Source organism: Limulus polyphemus, unplaced genomic scaffold (genome assembly GCF_000517525.1).
Source record: "Limulus polyphemus unplaced genomic scaffold, Limulus_polyphemus-2.1.2 Scaffold110, whole genome shotgun sequence".
In the NCBI taxonomy this organism is placed as follows: Eukaryota; Metazoa; Arthropoda; class Merostomata; order Xiphosura; family Limulidae; genus Limulus; species Limulus polyphemus.
Genome location: NW_013665720.1, coordinates 2,029 through 22,015, shown reverse-complemented (window position 1 = coordinate 22,015; position 19,987 = coordinate 2,029). Strand labels below are relative to the sequence as shown.

Below are 19,987 nucleotides of genomic sequence, written 5' to 3'. Positions count from 1 at the left end.
CAGCAGCCTGGAACTGGAAAGTGGAAAGTACTCCACTAGAAGAAAATGGGGCATGAAACACAGTGGAGAGTCCGGAGGAACATCAACACCTGAGCCAGTGCAATGAGTGACCACAAAACCCTATTTTTAAAGGCAGACCATACCAAGTTATTCAATATAAGACATGGTAGGGATGGGCAGCTATCCTCTTCTGCTTTACTCATGTAGTCCATGGGTGGTACAGTCCAGGACAGACATATTTATGAAGCAATTCCATCATGAGGATAACCTTCATACAATCTTGTGGAAAACCCCCTCTTAACAGAGTGCACTGCATGGCCAAGGAGCATAAGCAAGTTATAATGGCTGAAAAATGCAGATTTTAAAGGTTAAAGAATATCTGGTGAGGCACTACTCACCACAGAGCAGGATCCAGTAAGAAAAGAGATGGACATGCCACAGAAAAAAAAAGAAAGAGGTATATATATATGAAAAGGTACCCTGTCACAGTCACATGTTTAAAGAGTGAAGGGTGGCAACAAGTGAATGACGGTACCCCGACACGAAGAAACAGCTACCCAAAGCAGAGAATGGGAGATGAATGTACGAGATGTAGTCCCAATGCTTGACAGACAAAGTACCTACAATTGACGGCAGAGTAGACATGCAGGGAAAAAGAGAGGTGCAGGTTAGGAGGGAAGACACCAGGAAGTGAAGATGGAAAGAAGGGGTACAAGGAAGAAAAGGTCAAACAAATCACAATCTAAACCCAAATGGTAAGGGTGGAAGGGAAATATAACTGACAAAGTGGAGTAAGGGGAGGAAACGCGTCGAAAAAATAACTTAAATAGGACTGGCACATTCTGCAGTAGAGGCCTGGAATGCACTTTATGAGAAGTTGGAGGAAAACTGACAAAACTAGGTCGTCTGAAAACAGGTTCAGCTTTTATAGGAGGAAGACAAGCAATATTGGGAGCAGGTAGGGTTGGCCCCGGCTAACAGGGGCCCTCACAAACAAACGCCTAATTGGACAATACATAACAAATATTATCACAAAGCTCGAAAAGAAATACTTAACCAAACAATAAACATGTATAATATTGGGAGCAGGTAGGGTTGGCCCCGGCTACCTGGGGCCCTCACAAACAAAAGCCTAATTGGACAATACATAACAAATATTATCACAAAGCTCGAAAAGAAATACTTAACCGAACAATAAACATGTATAATATTGGGATAAGTTTGTGTGGATCCCGGCTCAAGAATTCCACTCAAACCAAGTGAATAGAAAGAAAAACAATATAGTGAAAATAATTATAGAAATACCAGTAGGATAAATTACAGGTATTCCTAAAATAACAAAAACCATGATAAGCTTAGGCAAATGGAATAGTAGAAATATACAACTAAAACTAATGGCTAAGCTAAACTGGATTATGAATATTAACCAATGAAATGAAACTTATATTATGGAACCCAAATAATGGCAGATAATAATATTAACAAAAGAAGTATAATGTCCTATCTTTCCAAAGTTGGCAAATGGTATTGCAAATGTGTGGGCCCCCAAACTCATAGGATGATTAATCTCTCAACGAAGTAAAGCTGAAAATCTTCCCGCAGAGTACCGTGATCTGAAGTTTATGTAAAGTGCTAATAGAACATATAAACTCAGAAGCAGAAATGGAAAATGCCTAATGCAAAGTGAATACCCAAACACAACTGTGTTAGTAGAAACACTAGGTTTTTGTAATGAAGTAATGACTAAATAAGTTCCATAACCAGGTAGAAATATCAAGTTACAAATATCACTATTGTATAATAAAGAGAAAATTTGTTGAGAGAAATTAATACAAAGATATGGAAAAATATTAAAATAAATAACTTGAAGAGAGCACAAACTAAATGTTAGAACACAAGTTATAGTCTGGTAGAATTGAATAGAGGGAGTCACATACTACATAATGAGAGTGTGTGGCACTCTTATTGGTTGAGGGTTGTCGCATGATGATTTGTATGAAAGACATGTGGAATGTGTAAGAAATATTTTTGCATATAAAGGGCAGCACTGAACGAGAATAGCTATTTATGTGAGAAGAGATAATGTATACTATGCAATAAGAGCTGCTAAAAATTCAGCTAAGCTCATCAACGAGTTTCCTGTAGGAATAAAGTTTGAACTGGAAGTAAAATAGACAATGCTCAGTACATAAAGCAAAGTATTATAATAATCATTTGATAGATTAAAACTTTGGCTTTCTATTGGTTATAGAAAGTATAGTATAAAACATCTGGGAACTAGTGTCAAGTTGTGAAAGGGAAGATGTGACAGGGGTCTGATTTTCTAGTTTATGGCTCTGTAAACAAGTAACATTGAAGGATATCAAAATTTTGCTTTACCTGAGTAATAACTATATTATAATGAGTAACTTACATCATATTCCATACTTCTGGGACAAGTGGTAGATAAATTGGAGAAGAGGAGATACTTAAGAGAGGAAATGTCACAATTCTCATACTACGGTGAGATTGAGGATTTTCTACACATTTCTCTATAAAATTAAGAACTTAAAACTTATATGATATTAAAATTTGATTTATTAACTACATTTTCGTGCCAATTTTATTTGTGTATGTTGATAATAATGTAGATTAATTAAATGTTGAATATACTTTTGTAAAAAAGTTGTGAAATGCAGGTAGGGCAATGTTTCTCAATTACCTTACTGGTTCCTGGAACTTCACAAAGCAAACAAACAGAAAAAAAAACTGACAGAATATTTATATGCAAATGCTAATGGTTTTTCACTATATTTGCAATTTAGTGGTCTGTGAGAGTTTAGAGAGGCAGTAAGCCAATCCCTCATATCAAAAACATTAAGAAATGCTGAGGTTGAGAATACTTGTACATGATTGCTAGATGTTTAAAGAATGAAGTACAAGAAATACATACACAATCACACATACCTACAGAACAGTGTCTTATGTGTATATTTCCTGCATACATTTTATTGTTTAAATGGCAATCACTAAAATGAGATATGGAAAGATTTAATGTAGTCAATCAATCAAAACCAATAAAAAAGGTTTACTGCACTTGCAAAAACTAATAAAATAAAAAGAAAATTTGGCAGATCTTACTTACTCTACCCTGCAAGTGAAATGTGCAATTCCTTTCTCCTCCACATTATATTCAAGTTCACAGCCTGGAAATTCAAAATCATTTTATAAAAAGAGTCACAGAAAAACATGTATTCAATTTTCTATTAAACTTTAAAGAATTACAAACTTTAAATGCAATGTAATTTCATTTTAATAATGTTAGATAACTTGGATAATATATTAAAATCTCCATTTGGAAGAACTCTTTGACAGATGAGTTAGTTAATTCTTTCTTTAATGAGGACTTATGTTTTGGATTACACCTGGTTGAGTTCAATGCTTTATTTAATGAGACTGTTTTAATTCTCTACCAATTAAGCACATCTAAAAATAACAAGCATAAAATCATAAGATTTATACAGCAACATATATTATACCTAGGTAAATGATTGTTGAATTTAAAAAAAAATACAAAATTTAAAGTTTAGCAATTTTCCTAAATGAGCCAGTACTTCTCACTTTCCAATTAAAAATATAGCCTAATCAACATTTGTGTTATCCATAATGATTTATACCTTTTAAAATACGCAATACTTAATTGATTAAAACTGGACATAGAAAAGTCATTTTGAAAATGCACATGAGTGATCATTTCAAAGAAAATCATGATAAGTTCAAAAATTATCAATTAACACTGGCTTAACTAAGAATAATGTTCTCAAAGAACTTCAATGGTGTCTGAATGGTTGGTTAATTTGTAAGGAAACACTATATGATCTGAACTTCACCTTCTCTTTCAAACCATCCTCGCAACGTCTTTTTAGGATCATTTAAATATAGCTCTTCATTTTCTGTGGAGAGGGCAAATGGATTTTCTGCATCAATATCTTCTTCTTCAGCATCTTCACCTATAAACAAAATGTATGAAAAGTTTAGAAACAAACCAGTTTTTTTCTAAAATGTAAAATTGTTTTCTACATTAACTAAATTTGTGAACTTAGTAACCAGAAGCTGTACAAATAAGTTCACTGATGATGCATGGACAAGTCATGCTATAAAGAAAGAAACCAACTATTCTTTACATTATGTCAAATTCACTAAGAATTTAGAAGCAATTCTGATTCACCATTCACAAGTTCTGAGAGAGACAATAATAATCATGACTGTGAATGTCATGAAAAGTTTCCTGGCTTATCAACAAAACAATTGCATAGTTCAGCTGAAGTATTAAGTTATGTGTATGTGTTTAAACAGCAATCCTAATATGTACTATATAAAGCAAAAAAAAATACAAAGTTGTATATCTATCATTTCATATACATTTCTTATATGAAATATATTATATATGTTCCTTATACATTTCCACATTTCTTTATCAATCAGCACCAAACTTGACACAGTGATATAGGATGACATGAGGAAAGTCATGGAGATCAAACCCCATCTAATTTCAGAAAAACTACCCCTCCCCACCCATCTAATTTCATTTGAAAACAGTATGTCTTTCTTTTCAGTATTAGTACTTTATGTATTTTTATTGCACTCTTAATGTTTATTACGTTAAGAAAAGAATAGAAGCACAATTTCCAATTCCTTGTTACAAACGAGTTTTTATTTCACCCGTCCAATGGATGGTTACTCCAATTAGTCATAAGATAATTCACCAATATGAGGTAACAAGACATTTTTAAAACAATCTGTATATAGCTTATGTGTCAGAATTATTGCCTTAAACTTCATCACTGTCATTTTGCTTTATTTGTTAAAATACAAGTATCATTCAAAGAATAGGATGATTTTCAGCTCAATAGATAATGTATTTCATTTAAATTGAATTAATATTGGATAATGCTTTAACTTAATTGAGTATATCCTATTCTTCTTAGGTTTTGGTTATTTCTCCTTTAATGTGAATTTTATAAAAGATCTTTGTTTATATTTCAAAATTAACATTTTCCTACACTGAAAATGAATTTCCAATCGATACTTACCTCTACTCACATAATAGCTTTTCTCAACTTGTACTGCCCTCTATATGCACAATTTTTGCTCACAACTAACTCTGATACTGCCACCTACCCTCATGTATTTAGATGTAGTATAGCTGCACTGTATCATGCAAATAAATATGTGACACACCCTCCTAGCACATCTGAGTCCCTCTATACTGTAAACTACTTTTATCACTTCAAGATTAAGCAAAAGGATGCACTGGGAGTAAGGAGGATGAGTGGGAAGTATCAGCAGAGGTAAGTATCTATCAGAAAAACATTTTCATTGTAGGAAAATGTTAACTTCTGATACAATACCTTACCTCTTCTAACAAAATAGCTAGAATCTCACATTGAAATGGTGAAGAGACTGGTCTAAAAGTTACCTAGATGAGGTATATTTGGAAGGTACCCACAAAAAACCCATGTATAAAGTCGCACCCATGGGAGAACACACCCCATCTCTACCAGGTATACTATTTGTCCATTTTAAAGATATGTGTTGCTAAGCTGAGTGGAAAGATGCATGTCCAGTCTGTAAGCGGACATGCTAAATGGTGTAGACTGGCTAGGGTGTATCAGACAATATTCAGTGTGTCAACTCCAATTCAAAACCAGGTGGCATCGGCCATTTTTCTTCTGGTTCATGGTAGGAGGAGGGTCTCAACTGTCTTCGCATCAAGCCTAGGAATCAGAAGGTAAAGTCAACTTCTGTTCTGGCAATTGAAATGGGCATATGTGTGTGCAAACCCATACACAACCAATCCCAGGACAGCCAGAAACTCAACATCCTACCAGATCAACTCCAGTCCAGAACCTGATGGTGTCAGGAATTTTTTACTTAGTCTGTGGTAGAAGGAGGGTTTCCTACTAACCACGTGTGTGAGGACTTACAGTAACTGGTCCTATGTCGATCCAACACCAGACTACCCAGAAAACAACATCCAGTTAGCAGTAGGATGTGAAAAATCCAGCAGGAGGGGTGAACTGTATGTGGTAGATTAGTTCAGTCCAAAATCAAGCAGCACTGGGAATTTTTCATCCAGTGCACAGTAGGAGGACAGTACTCACCATCTATGTTGAGTGAACACCACCAACATACTCAGGAGGAAGCATCCCTGGTCCACCACTCAGTAGCCAGGAACTGGTATGTGGTAAGTACTCCCATACTCCACTAGAAAAGGGGGGATAAGAATGATATGGGAAGCCCAAAGGAATGCTACACCTTAAAACAATGCAATTGATGATCACAAACAACCCTATTTTGAAAAGCAGGCCTGTCCTGATTTATTCAACCAGGATTGGAAGGTTGGGCAGATATCCAAACTGCTTTACTTATGGATAGTCTACGAGCTGGTGTGGTCTGCTTCGGGCCATATTTATGAAGCAAGATACCATGAGTAACCTCAAGTAGTCTTATGGAATACCTCATCTTTTCAGTGAGTGTTCTAGACCTACACAGCTGTATGGTGTGGATTTATGTTGAAGTACACCTGGACAGGCACCACTCGCCACAGAGCAGAATTCAAGCAATGAGAAAAGGGCTAAGGTGATGGTAAGAAATAAAAAAAAAGAACTTACCCTCTCACAGTCAAAATGAGGTATGGAGGGTGGCAACAGATAACTGGAGATAGCCAAATAATGCAAGTAGTGGGCTACAAAAGTGTGAGGCATAGTACACATGCCAACCTGTACAATCTCCTTCAACAGGCAATGGAAGTGGGCAGCATGGAAGAGGGTGAGATAATGAATTTGGTGACTTGTAAAATGCAATAGGAATCCTCAGAAATGACACATAAGCAAGCTGAATAGCTGGCTAAGCGAACCAGTAAGGGTGACAGGAGAAAGGTCGGGGGTAGAGGATATATTCCAGGGTATAAATAGGTGAGAAAAAGATCCACAAAAGGAAACAGTGCTAGCAACATAACAATATAGAGCACATACATGAAAAAGAAGAGGGTCAGGATCAGCATGAAAATACAAATGAGAGTTGAAAGTGAAACAAGCATGAAGGTTATGTCCTCTTCACAAACTGCTGACATTTTGGAGAAAAACTATGGTCCAGATAAACGAGTACATAGATATGGTGATAAATGCTGTGGGAAATGTTGAAGAAAAGGATATCAGATCTATGATATCCACAAGCAAAAAGGAGCAAGAAATATGTCTCTAGTGAAAGGTAGTTCAAGGTGCAAGTGGCCAAAGGTTCAAATGGCAAAAGGGTAAGGGTATGATGAACCACACTGAGATTCCAGTCGAGCAGAGGTGTCAGATAGGGTGGATAAACCAAATGAAAGGAATGAAACAGAAGAGAAAGAATGGGAGAAGAAAAAATACAGGAGGGATAAAAATTAAAGGTATTAGATATGGCCACCCTATAGCCAGCAAAGGTGAATACTGATAAACCATTGCCGAATATCCAAGTAAATAAATCTGAAAGGTGGGAAACACTGGAATGGGAAGGTGAGAAACCATGTCAAAGAAATCAGCACTGGAAAATTAGGCAATTTCTCTGATAGGCATTCAAGGAAAAAGGGTGGACCAAATGGGACAGAAGGGAGGCTACCTGTGTAGAGAGTCTGCATCGTCCTGCAAAAGACCAGACAAAATCCACACAAGAAGCCAGAATGTGGTGTTAACAGGATAAAGTATGGCAGACTGAGGTTGATGGAAAAGGAATTAGCAAAGTGGAAGAGGTAAGAGAAGGGATGATTAAACGAGGGTCAGGATCAGAAACCATGGTTGAGCAGACCAAAATTGGGCAATGAGAAGGACTCGACATGGAATGCTTTGGATCAAGGAGAGAACATGAGAGAGAAGACAGATAGGAAGATAGGCATAAAGGTAAAGGTTAGTCCAAACCTGACTAAAAGCATTTACCACCAAAACTAAAGGATATGGAACCAGAAACCAAACAAGGGGCAGTTTGGTATTAAGATGAGTGGCAAATACATCTAGAAGTGGGGGACCACTTCATAGGTACAATCTTGTGCAGAAAAGAATACCTATCTCCTACAAGATTTAGAACACTCAGGATGTGACAAGCCAGAAGTGGACTTGCTTAGACTGGGCCCAGAAAAGTAAATCCAATGCTTAAAAGCAAAATGACCGTGAAAGGGTGCCCCCTTGTCAATGGTCAGATTGTCAGAACGGATCATGACCAAATGTCCCCCTGCCGAATGTAAGAAATGATCCAAGGCCTGATAAACTACAATAAGTTCCAATAGATTGATATGAGTGAAGAACTGACCACTGCTCAATGACCTGCAATCTCCTGAGAACCCATACACACTCCCCATCCTGTAAGAGACACATCTGTGAACAGGTGTAAATCAGGACAGGGAGAAAGCAGAGGAATGCCAGCTGAGACATTTTCACTGCTGAGCCACCAGATAATGGAATCCAACAGATCCTGAATGAAATTTTATTGACTGTGCAGCACCCACTGAAGACCACAAATGTGTGCATGACCCCCAGGGTATAAGGGCTTCCATGGATGCTCAAGCCCTCAATAAGAGATAGAACCCTGCATGCAGGGAGAGGAGGGTAGGATTTGGTTTTGGAAACTAAGAGCTTCATCAATCTCAAATGAAGAGAAGAAGGCTGGGTTCTGCTGAGGAAAGGGTTAAAAAACACTCCCAAATGGATCAGGTCATCCATGTATTGATGGGACCACAAACTTTGGTCAGGAAGATGGCAGGCAAAGGCTCTGACCACACAACAGATGACATAAAGCACTGACACCAGACCAAAAGGTAGAGCACAGAATTGGAAAATTAACCTCTGTGAACAAAACAAAGGTAATGTCTGGAAGCTGGAGAGATAGAAATTTGAAGATATGCATCTGAGACGACCTTCGTCAGTCAGACACCCAGAATGAATGCCAACCAAAGTGTGAGAAAAGACTCCATGGTGAAATGAGGGAGGTTGATGAAGCATTTGAAGTGAAATAGGTTGATGATAAGATGCCAATCCACAGTCTTTCTAGGAACCACAAACAGCTGGGAACAGAACCCCAGAGAAGGGTGACAACATTGTTTGATAGTATCCTTGTGCAAAAGATCTCAAACTGCTTCTTACAGATGCTGGCATGAAATGAAATCCCATGGAGTAGTGAGAAAAAATAGACAAGTGAATAACAAGAGGGGAAGAGAAGGGAAGTCCATCTGACTAATTGTACCCCAGCCATGCCAGTACCTATCGGATAGTCACCAATGCAGCTGGTGTCAGAAAACATGGAGATGAGTAATTTGGTGGCTCACCACTGAAAACTGGGAAGAAGGTATTGGTAGAAGGGAAAAAGCAGGGGGGGGGAGATAAGAATTGAAGCAGAAGAAGGTTGGGAAAGACAGGAAACTAAGAAGGATATCTGGCTACATTTCTGGAGACATAGTAGGTTGCATGAGAGCTTTCATTTTGAGATATACCATGGCCAAGATCTCCTATGCAGAAAGTGTGGATCCTGAAGCCACAGAAGTAGTAGATGGATCAGCAGTAGCCTGATTTATGACTGAAATCGTTGTAGTGATGTTAAAGTGAGCATTCATAATGTGAAAATTAAAAAAAAATATTCCATAAAAAACTAAGTATGCAGAAACGAAATTACAACAAACTAAGTTATCAAAACACAGTAAAGTTAAATTAAAATTGCACACAAAAATGACAAATTAGAGCACGAATGCACAATTGAATGGCAAATCAAGAAGTGATGAACGTACTCTACAGTGCAGAGGGAGTCAACTGTGCTAAGAGGGTGTGTCACACTTCTATTGGCAGAGGATTGTCTCATGCTTATTTGTATGCTACACTGCAGCTATACCACATGTAAACACGCAAGTGTAGGTGGGTGTATCAAGGCTAGTAGCAAGCAAAAATTGCACATATAAAGAGCAGCACAAGTCAAAAGAAGCTATTATGTAAGCAAAGGAAAGGTATCATATTGGAAACATTTGGTTTATTCAATAGTTGTAAGCATGACTATATATATATATTCCCTGCATCTCAAGACATCAGAAACATTCATTCAGATTCTAAGAATGTATACAAAGATGTGTATGATGAATGTATTTATGAATCTAAAATGTCGGAAATGTTTTAACTTAGAATCTTCATATTTTATATTAAAGAATTAAGCAAAATATTTTAGGTTAGAAAATTTTAAACAAAGATGGAAGAAATGAAAAAAATCTGAACAGAGAAATTGCTGATAATTTAAAGATAATGTTAAAGAATTTTATATTTATCTCTTTAAACCTATTCTGCCAGAATTATTTACATGATGTCCTAATAATTATCACTATACCTTAAAATTTCCAGTCTATTTATAAAGGTAGATAATAAAGTGTTTTTGATTAGGTTCAGCCAAAGAGACATAAATGTTATCAGATACTGTCACCGTCTAATGGGTAAATCGGGATTTTCGGCTGGATGCTAACAGCATCTGTTCAGGTTTAAGGAATTAATGTATCTGTAATATGACTTTTCCAAATTAACATTAGGTATGGCAAGACTGGATAAATCTGTGGAGCATGTACAACTTATCAGCTGTTAACCAGAATAATGCCTGATTACATTAATGGTGAAGCAGAAATGATACCTTGACCACTCCCACAATTCCCTCAATTAAGGCTTAAGTTTATCAAACATTTTATGCATGTAAGAACATACAATACACTTACCTGAGAGAAAGTTACTACAAAATAATTTATATTGTTGATGTATGGCATGCTTGCACAGTATATTTTGTTAGTTCTCACAATCTTGTGGTTGCAAAGTTAGCTTGTAATTATAATTATCACTTACATTAAATGATGCTGACATATAAGTGGTAAAGAGAAAGGCTTTTTAAAATCGTTTGTGATTTCCCGCAGAAGATCTAGATCTCTAAATAACATGCTCAAAAATGGACCTTGAAAAGTATACTTTCAATCTTGGTAACACAGTTCCAGAACAAAGTTAGTGGTGTAGTGTAAAAATTAATTCAGAAAAATTATTCACAATTATTTTCAACATTATCAGCAATAAAATTTAATGAAAGTACATGTAAGTATGAAGAAAAATAAGAGTACATCTTTACCAAGGCCCCAGTCAATTTCTCCATCCTCTTCTTCTGCCTTTTCCTTTTCTTTTTTCATTTTATCTAATTCTTGCTGTCTTTTCTGTTCTTTCAATTCTGTAACTGTTAGTTCAGATTCTGCATCTTTATCAGTCTCCGGACCCTATAACAAAACAATCACAACATTGAATGATGCCATAGCTACTTATTTTACAAAGTTCGGTTTTCAAATCAAAAGACCTTTAGATATGTGTGCGTGTGTATATTTATATATATATTTATTTATTTATTTATAAAAATTATATGACAGTATGTTAATTTTAACATATCAATGAAGAATGATGTAAAAACATCTCTACTCTTGTTGACTGTATCATACATTTATTTGGCAGAACTGAGTGATTAACTCAATAAACCCATTCACAGCAGCTGGGACGTATATTTCCCAATCCTCCCACCCCCTCCCACTGTGACTGGGACAAATGTTTCCCACTGTTGGTTCTGCTTACGCCTTCCTCTGTAGGGTCCAGGTTCATCATCTTGACTATCATTGCTAGTCTCATTGCTTTTTCATCATCATGCATTTGAACACCACTTGACTCACTTTCACTATCTTCTAAGCTATCTGAGTCAAGCATGTCAAGCATATTTACATAGTAATTAGGGTTACTACTTGCCACTCTAGTGATGCAGGCATGGTTGGCATGCAGTTGTTGTATATTCTGCTTAGGCATCTTGTTGGTTACTGAAGGGCTGAGTGGAAAACACTGAGGGAAACCATATATCAACATTAAGTGGGATGCCAATAAATACTTTTCAACTCATTTTACTCCCATACATCACACACAGAAATTTTGAATGACAATGGAAAACATTTGTCCTAGTCGCAATGTAAGGGAATGGGAGCACTGGGAAATATATGTCCCAGTCACAGTTTAAGGGTTAATCAATATATTCAATTACATCAATTAATGTCATGTAAAATAACTAATTAATCAATATTACAATTAAGTTGATTAATGTCATGAGGATTTGCACCTGAGGATTATTACTTATCTATGTGCATGCACGCATACACATCTCTTCATGTGAAAAATCACACAGAAAAGAAATGTGTTGTTTGTGCGTGCGTGCATGCACATCTTTTTAATGAGGCAAGCTAGCAAAAAACCACAAAAAAAAGAAGTGGTTCATTATATTACAAATAGAAATCACTGTGGGTTCCTCGTTATCACGTTTTAATTCATCTTGGGTAGAAAGAAATGGTCAGGAAAGAGGAGAACATAGGAATGATGGAACAATATACGGCAAATATTAAATGCAAAGACAATAAAATGACGGTAACCACATGCCATCAACAATAGGAACAAGGACTTTAATGAAAGGTGATATAGTGAGCAAGATTATAAAGGTTCAAATGGTGGATGAGCAACAGCATGAAGGACAACACTGAGGTTCCAATCAGGGAGAGAAGCAGGGCAGGGAGGATGGGCAATGGAGAATGAATGAAATAACATAAGGCAGGACAGGAGATTGGAACACAGACACAAGTTTGGTAAATCAAAAAGTGGAAGATAAAGCTGCCCTATAACCCCACAATAGAGAAAACTGAGAGGCCCCTGTCATAAAGCCAAGTGAAAATGGATGACAAGTGAGGAATGGTGAATCCAGAAGATTGGTAACCCTGGCATAGAGACCAAAAGTGGTATGCAGTCCATTTATACCAATAAACCACCAAGGAGAATAGTCAAACAGGAGGAGAAATTAGGGAGTCAACATCACTGGAGAGTCCAGACCTCTAGCAAGGGACTCGACAAAAGCCATGCATGAAGATGGAGTACGGATAGGGAAAAGTGACACATGCTGGAGTGAGGCTGACAAAGGAGCATGGGACATAATGGGAGAGGAACTGGTGGTGAAACCAAGAGACTACGTAGGAGTGGAAACTACATCTGAGCTGGACAATATGGGGCCACCAACAAGCAGTATTCTGAACTATCGAAATGATATGAGGAAGAAGCCAAATAGGATAAGTATATAGGTAACAATTAATCCAATTCTGGCTGAGAGCATCCACTGCATCCGCCTGCAGATAAGGAACAGGCAACAAAAAATGGGAAAGTGTTGCGTTTGAAGGAGATGCAAAAGCATCGAAATCAGGGATACCTCAATGAGCACACAACTCCCGAAAAATGACAGGATCCAAAGACCACTCCTTTGGTAGAATCTTGTGAGTATGGATAAACAATCTATGACCAATTTCATGGCACCCAGAACATGACATGCCAGCAAAGTAATGTGATGGCTGTGAGCCTAAAAATTATGACCCAGTGTTCAAAAACAAAAGTCCCTCAACTGGGTGCCTCTTTGCTTGGAGATATAGGACACCAAAGTCAAATTGTCCAAGTGCACCATCACCACCTTTCCCAAAGAGACAACAGAAAGTGAATAACAGCTCACTGAACAGCTCCAAGATATTGATATGAAGAGTGGTTTCTGTAAGAGTTCAATGTTCTGAAACTTCTTGACCATCATGATATGCTCCCCAATTAGAAAAGGAAGCATCGGTAAAAAGGTGAAAATACATTGAGGTGGATGTAGAGGAACCCATACAGTAGTCAGTAGTATTGGTCCATTCTATTCACAAGGCAAAGTCCATCAGTAATGGAAAGAAAAGGGTAAGAGGAGCCTCCAAGGAATCCCGAACAAAGCTCCATCAGTTGATTAAAGCCACTGAAGATGATGCATATAGACATGACCCAGAAGAATGAGGGCCAAGAGAGAATCTCACATCTAAAAAAAGAAATAGAACCTCTCAGGTAGAAAAAAGAAGGTGAGGAGGAGTCCAAGCAAACGAGACATTCCATATCTCATAATCGAAGTGGAGAAGGCTGGGGTTAGCTGAGAAGTGAACTGAAAAACACCACAAGATGAACCAGAAACTGGGTAGTAGTGAGAAACAATTTCTCCACCTTGATGAGTTAACCAACCCTGTCATCTTCCTGATGAAGAAACTGAGTATGGAGGAGAGAGTCGGCCTCAAAAGATGCCAGCAATAACCAGTCGTCCATGTAATGGTGGAAACAAAGGCCCTGAGAATGAAGCAGTCGAGCAAACAACTGGCCAACTTGGCAAAACATATAGAGAGCAAAAGCTAGGCCAACAGAAGTGTTTGAAAGTAAAAAACACACTCATGATGAACATAATTAAGGAAATGTTGGTATGCTGGGGAGATGGAAATATGAAGATAAGCTTTCGACGCATTAACCTTCATCATTAACAGGTCTAGAGTGAAAACCCAATGAAGAGTTAAGTACAACTCCATGGTGAACTTGGGAATGGTGAGGAAGCAATAAATCAATAACTGGGTGCCAATTTCTTGTCTTTTTGGGAATGACAAACAGACGAGAATAAAACCCTGGACAAGAAGAATCTTCTTTTTCGATGGCATCCTTGCTAAGTAAAAACCAAACTACCTCTGACACATGGTGGGATGAAATGTGACCCGGCAGAAGGGGGGAGGAAATTGGATGGGGAGACAGTGGTGGGAATGACAGAAAACAAAAAGCCGGACCGTCAGAAATAACCTTCAAATCCATGGATTTACTGTAAAAGACCTTCAAACATGGGTGATGTGTAAGAGTCTGGCCCCCACTGGCCCTGACTCGAGAACCAAGTCACCAATGCTGAATGCCCCAAACACAACAGGCAGCCCAACAACTGTGTCAAGCTGATGAATGAGAAGTTGGGACTGGCAAAGGGTTAGAAGATGAAGGGTGTGCCACTGAGGCAGGAACAGGTGTTTGGGACAAACGAGAAGCCAACGAGGATATGAGGTGATATAAATGGACTGATTCAACCCTAGACTCCAAGTCTAAATAGGGGTAGTAGTCCCGATAAAAAGCAAAAGCATAATTGTCTGATGTATGTGGGGAATGAGACATACTGACCCTTGCTCTCAACTATTTCCCCAAAGGACTAGAATGAACCCCAATATCTGGAGAAAGTGGAAAAACCAGATATTGATCCAAAGATTTGTCCCCAAGTAGGGTTGGGTAGAACCATATAGGAAACAGGAGCCAAAGCCCAAATTAATCATATCTGATTAATCAATTCAACAAAGGGAGGAGGAAACCTGGGCAAGTCCCCCGATACCACATGCAACTGAGAAGCATATTCAGGAGGGAGAAAAAGATTGTCCAGATTCTCATCATCCCTGTCAGCCATACAAGGCACTGTTATGATAGGATACTCCTCAGGTGGTAGTGAATGTTGCATGAAATTAGATATTCAAAAAGGATCATAGTAGTCACATCATCAGCCGATAATTGTGGGATCAACCCTGAAGACTTGGTTGGTAATCCTGCTGGTGGCAGGAACAGCAGTGGTAGTAGTAACTACTTGAAACTGTGATAGCATAATTACAAAGTATAAACTCAAACAAAAGAAACAAAATGTACCCCCCAAAAAAAAAGTCAAATATTCTGAAATTTGAGAGTGAAAACAAACACAACAGTAAGACTGCCAACTGGAAGTAATTAACAAGTGCATTATTAGAGAGGGCACTAGTTATGATAGGGTAGTGTCACACTCCTATTAGTGGAGGGTTGCTGTATAATCATTTGCATGTAGATAGGCAGAGATAAGTGAAAGTTACAAGGCTAGTTGTGAGCAAATAATTTGCACCAATAGAAGATGGTACTAATCGAGAAAGCTTTCTGTGAGAGAAGGTAAGATATCGCATCAGAAAAAATATTTCTAATTTACTAATAAATAAAGATTTCAATAATTCATGACTTCTGATGTTAAGTAACGATGAAATAATTTACAAGGTCTAAAAACCTTAAAGGGGATATTGCTGTTTCAATACATACTATTTACTTTACAACTCTATACTTCATTTAAATTTATTGGTTAATACATTTATTAATATACCAATAGCATTATCTAATTTTTAGTAAATACTAATAACATTATATTAATAAAAAAATTAAAAAATCTTATTACCTTCTGTATTTATAAAAACTGTAATGTTTTAAACACAATACTTGCAAATAGGCTGTTGGTATCCCTAAAAAATGTTCATTATTCTTCTACTGTTAAGAGCTTGTATATTTAAATCATTTTTATGATAGTTTGTCTATGATAGATACCTTAAATTTAGATTTCTTTACTTCAATATAAAGATGCATAGATCCACTGGCATCTCTTCCTGTTGTAAAACCATTCCAATTCTTAACTTTGAATCAAACTTTATATAAAAATGCATTATTTTTTGCATCATATTCTAACAATGAATATGAATTGAACCACCCTCATTGAATATGGCAGCTGTTTCTACAGTACCTCTTAAAAACAGCTTCTGTAAGCAGATTCAATATTTGAAGGTTTTTTGTTGGCTTGCTTTGAGAATCTTCTGTTGAAAAAAATCACAATAAATGTTTATTCAAAGCCAACTGTGAATGTGTTGGCCGTTACAGCTTTTAGAAAAGGATGCAAACATTGTCTGGAGATTTTGAATGTTTCCATGAAATTATTTCATTGGGTGTATTCAAAATCAGAGCTAATCCATAGCTGCTATGTAAATATGAGTTCTTAATAACCAACTTTTCTCATGCTCTATGAGATCAGCCACACCTTGTAAAAAGGAGGGAAAATATTTTGCTCCATTTAAAGTACTTCTGAGTCATATTTTGTTGGTTTTTATGTAATTTCTGATGGTCGTGGTTGATGTCATTTAATGTAAGATGTTTTCTGATTTTGAAATAATGGATTAATTCTAAACACTTATAGTTATTTTTTCATTTAATTCACACAGGTTTTGGTTTCTATAATTATAGATAATATTACAGACATGTGGTCATTATCTGCTAACTTATCAACTACTAGTCCCACAAATGAAGCATAATTCTTCAGTCTGTCATGTTATGATTATTTCACTCTTAACAGTCAGTTTCTTTCCATTCAAAACCACACAAGAAGCAAATATGTAGCAACTAAACAATGCTCAATAGTTGTATTTTAGTGTTGAATGTAATAATTCTAATGAGCTATTCACAACAGATAAAGCAATGTAAGGAACATTTATTGTTCAACTGACATTGCTGGGAATTCCTATCACTGACCAGTCCAAACAAATTTTCTGAAGTTATAGGTGTAGTAAGTAATGCACTAATGTAATATAGCACTTCCTACTTACAATTCAGTATAATATATGGTAGTAATGCAATTATTAGTACTCTAATGTTTCGTACTAATTAAACCATCATGTATCAGTAAGTTAGAAGATAAACCAAAATTTAAGGCAATTTTCAAAACTTACATAAAATAAAGATATAAGTTAGAAAGTTAATATCCACAGGGCTATAAATAATCTCTTTAGAAACTTTAGATCTTTTACAATTTTAATATAGAGTTTTGAAATCATAGTATAAAAACTAATCATGTTATTTAAAGGAATTTTCTTAAAGCGTACTGAGCAGTATTTTTACCTTAATTATGATTTATACATTAGCTTTGGTATTACTACTAATATGTAGAAGTTATAAATGTAACTGGCAAAATCTGTAATTTTATATTTAACAGTTAAGTTTTAAATTAACAGGTTATTTGGCAGTATTCATAACAGGTTTTCCTGAAACAGCATGAAACCTGAATTTAACTAAATTTCTATAGTTTTGGAATTTCATAATAATTTGGTCATTCTGAACGTTAGCAGATTTAGAAGTAAGTATTTTTTTAAAAAAACATTTGTAACACTCTTTACAACAAGATCAGCTTGCTTGTAATATGAATAAAATTAGTAGAATTTAGCTCACTAGTTACAGTTTGACCAAATAATCTTACTCAAGTAAAGTTGAATTTACATCCTGTTTCAGACATTCTGTAATGCTTTTTCAAGGACAACTGATTTGTCAGTCCCACTTAACATCATTTGTAATGAGGATAAATGAAATTAAGAAAAACCCATGAGAACTGAAGTGCAAGAAGAGGGTAAATAAAAAAAATCATACATCACAAAAATATGCTTTGTACACTTGGTTTTATAACCAATGAACATATTTACATGATAAAGACTATCCAGTGTTGCTACAATCTGAAAAACACCAAGTGAAACAGCTATTAAATCTTGTACTGTAGCCTCACATTAAAATACATGTGATTTTACTTATTACTTTTCTTTTAATCTCAAAAAAAATATCTAACCAATATACCATTCTAACCAGATTACTAAGATTATTTTTCCAACTAGAAAAATATGATATCCTCAAAACATAACATATATTTCACACAATTTATAATCTAAAATACCAAAATTAATGGTTATTTACAACTGAAAATGTAAAGCCACAAGCATACAGGAATATATATGGGACTGGTAATGTACATGCATGTATGTGAAACTATTTATTTCATCACACACTAGTAAGGTTTCTTAAAAAGTATGTTAGTAAATAGAGAATGAACACTGGAACTAGTTACAATTAAGCCATTTTTTCTTTTCAAAATGAATCAATGTCCAATAGTAAATAGAGAATGAACACTGGAACTAGTTACAATTAAGCCATTTTTTCTTTTCAAAATGAATCAATGTCAAATAAATCATCTAAGATAATACAGTATCTTTAAAGTCTTACGCAAGTTGCATTCATAAAGCAAATATATTATGATGCTTTAAGGTTTTGTCTCAAATAACTTTGGTAGGTGTGGGTAAGATTTTAAGGAAAAAACAACTGAAGTGTTATGGATTGTAGTGAATTCTTCTAAATGAAAATGGATCTGATTAATGATCAATAATTGAGCTTGAAAATCTATTGTCTTTCTTCAAGAGGCAAGATCACCTTTACAGAGGGTTTTAGTATATTTCCATTAAGTCATATCTATACGCAGCCTTATCTACTTCTTTGTACAAATTCAGATATGAATAACATATTTTTAGTCATACTCTTTCTTGTAATTACATGTAAGATAATAAACTAAAGCATTGTGTACTTTTTGCAACTTTTAAGTCTGTCTTATTTAGAAGATAGTCCTGTATGTTATAACAGGATTTACCTGTAAAATATACAGTCTGCTACTCCCTCCAAACTTCAACATATGCCCAACTCGAATAGGACAGTACACCTTGGATTTGAGCCGCTGTTTGTTAACATAAGTACCATGTGTGCTTTCCAAGTCATAGATGTAAAATCCTGAAATTATATAAAAATGTTGGTTACAAGTAAATTAAAAACATTCATACACATTTAATAAATTGCTGTACTTACTTGTTAACATATCTGTGAACTAATGGACAATTAAATGGAATTGAAGACTGAGTGTACTTAGATATTCAAAATACTTTTGTTAAAGTGTCACACAGAAGATTAGCTCAAAACAATTCTATTAATATAAATTGGGAAAAAAGATTAATGAATTGGACTGCAGGGTCGTTTGGTGAAATAAGTCAAAAGACTGTTATTAATGGAGTCCAGTAAAATATTGTTACTCAAGAAATGCCTCAGGGGTTAGAGCTAGGGTGCTTGCTTTTTCTTATTTAAACAGGGCTTGAAATTAACTTTTTCAATCTACTGGCAAGTGTTTCAACATTACTGGCAAAAGTTCCTGCCACACTAATAAAAGAAAAAAAAGCAATTATTTTGAGAACAACATTTCCGTTTATTTATACACATTTTGAAGATTGAGTTGACATAGTCTGCAAATGTGTTAACAAATTGTGTTCCTTCTTCCCTCTTTTAAAATATTTATTTCAGTAAGGGTGAAAACTTGAACTGCAGAATCATTGACCACACAACTAATCTACTGACTGCTTTTTTTTTTGGTTGCAACTTTTGTTGTTCTTCAGAGCTGATGATAGTAA

The 19,987-nt window shown here is 35.8% G+C and overlaps 1 protein-coding gene across 1 annotated transcript in view; it reads right to left on the bottom strand.

The window, feature by feature from the left end:
- LOC106471079 (kanadaptin-like) overlaps nt 1-19,323 on the bottom strand; it is a gene marked incomplete at its 5' end in the record, with an annotated part of 61,338 nt that extends 42,015 nt beyond the window's left edge. The window contains 4 exons of the mRNA XM_013931670.2: nt 3,125-3,185; nt 3,870-3,989; nt 11,149-11,290; nt 19,183-19,323. Coding sequence (XP_013787124.2) covers nt 3,125-3,185; nt 3,870-3,989; nt 11,149-11,290; nt 19,183-19,323 — 464 coding nt within the window. The remainder of the gene's footprint in view (nt 1-3,124; nt 3,186-3,869; nt 3,990-11,148; nt 11,291-19,182) is intronic.
- Between the last annotated feature and the right edge of the window lie 664 nt (nt 19,324-19,987).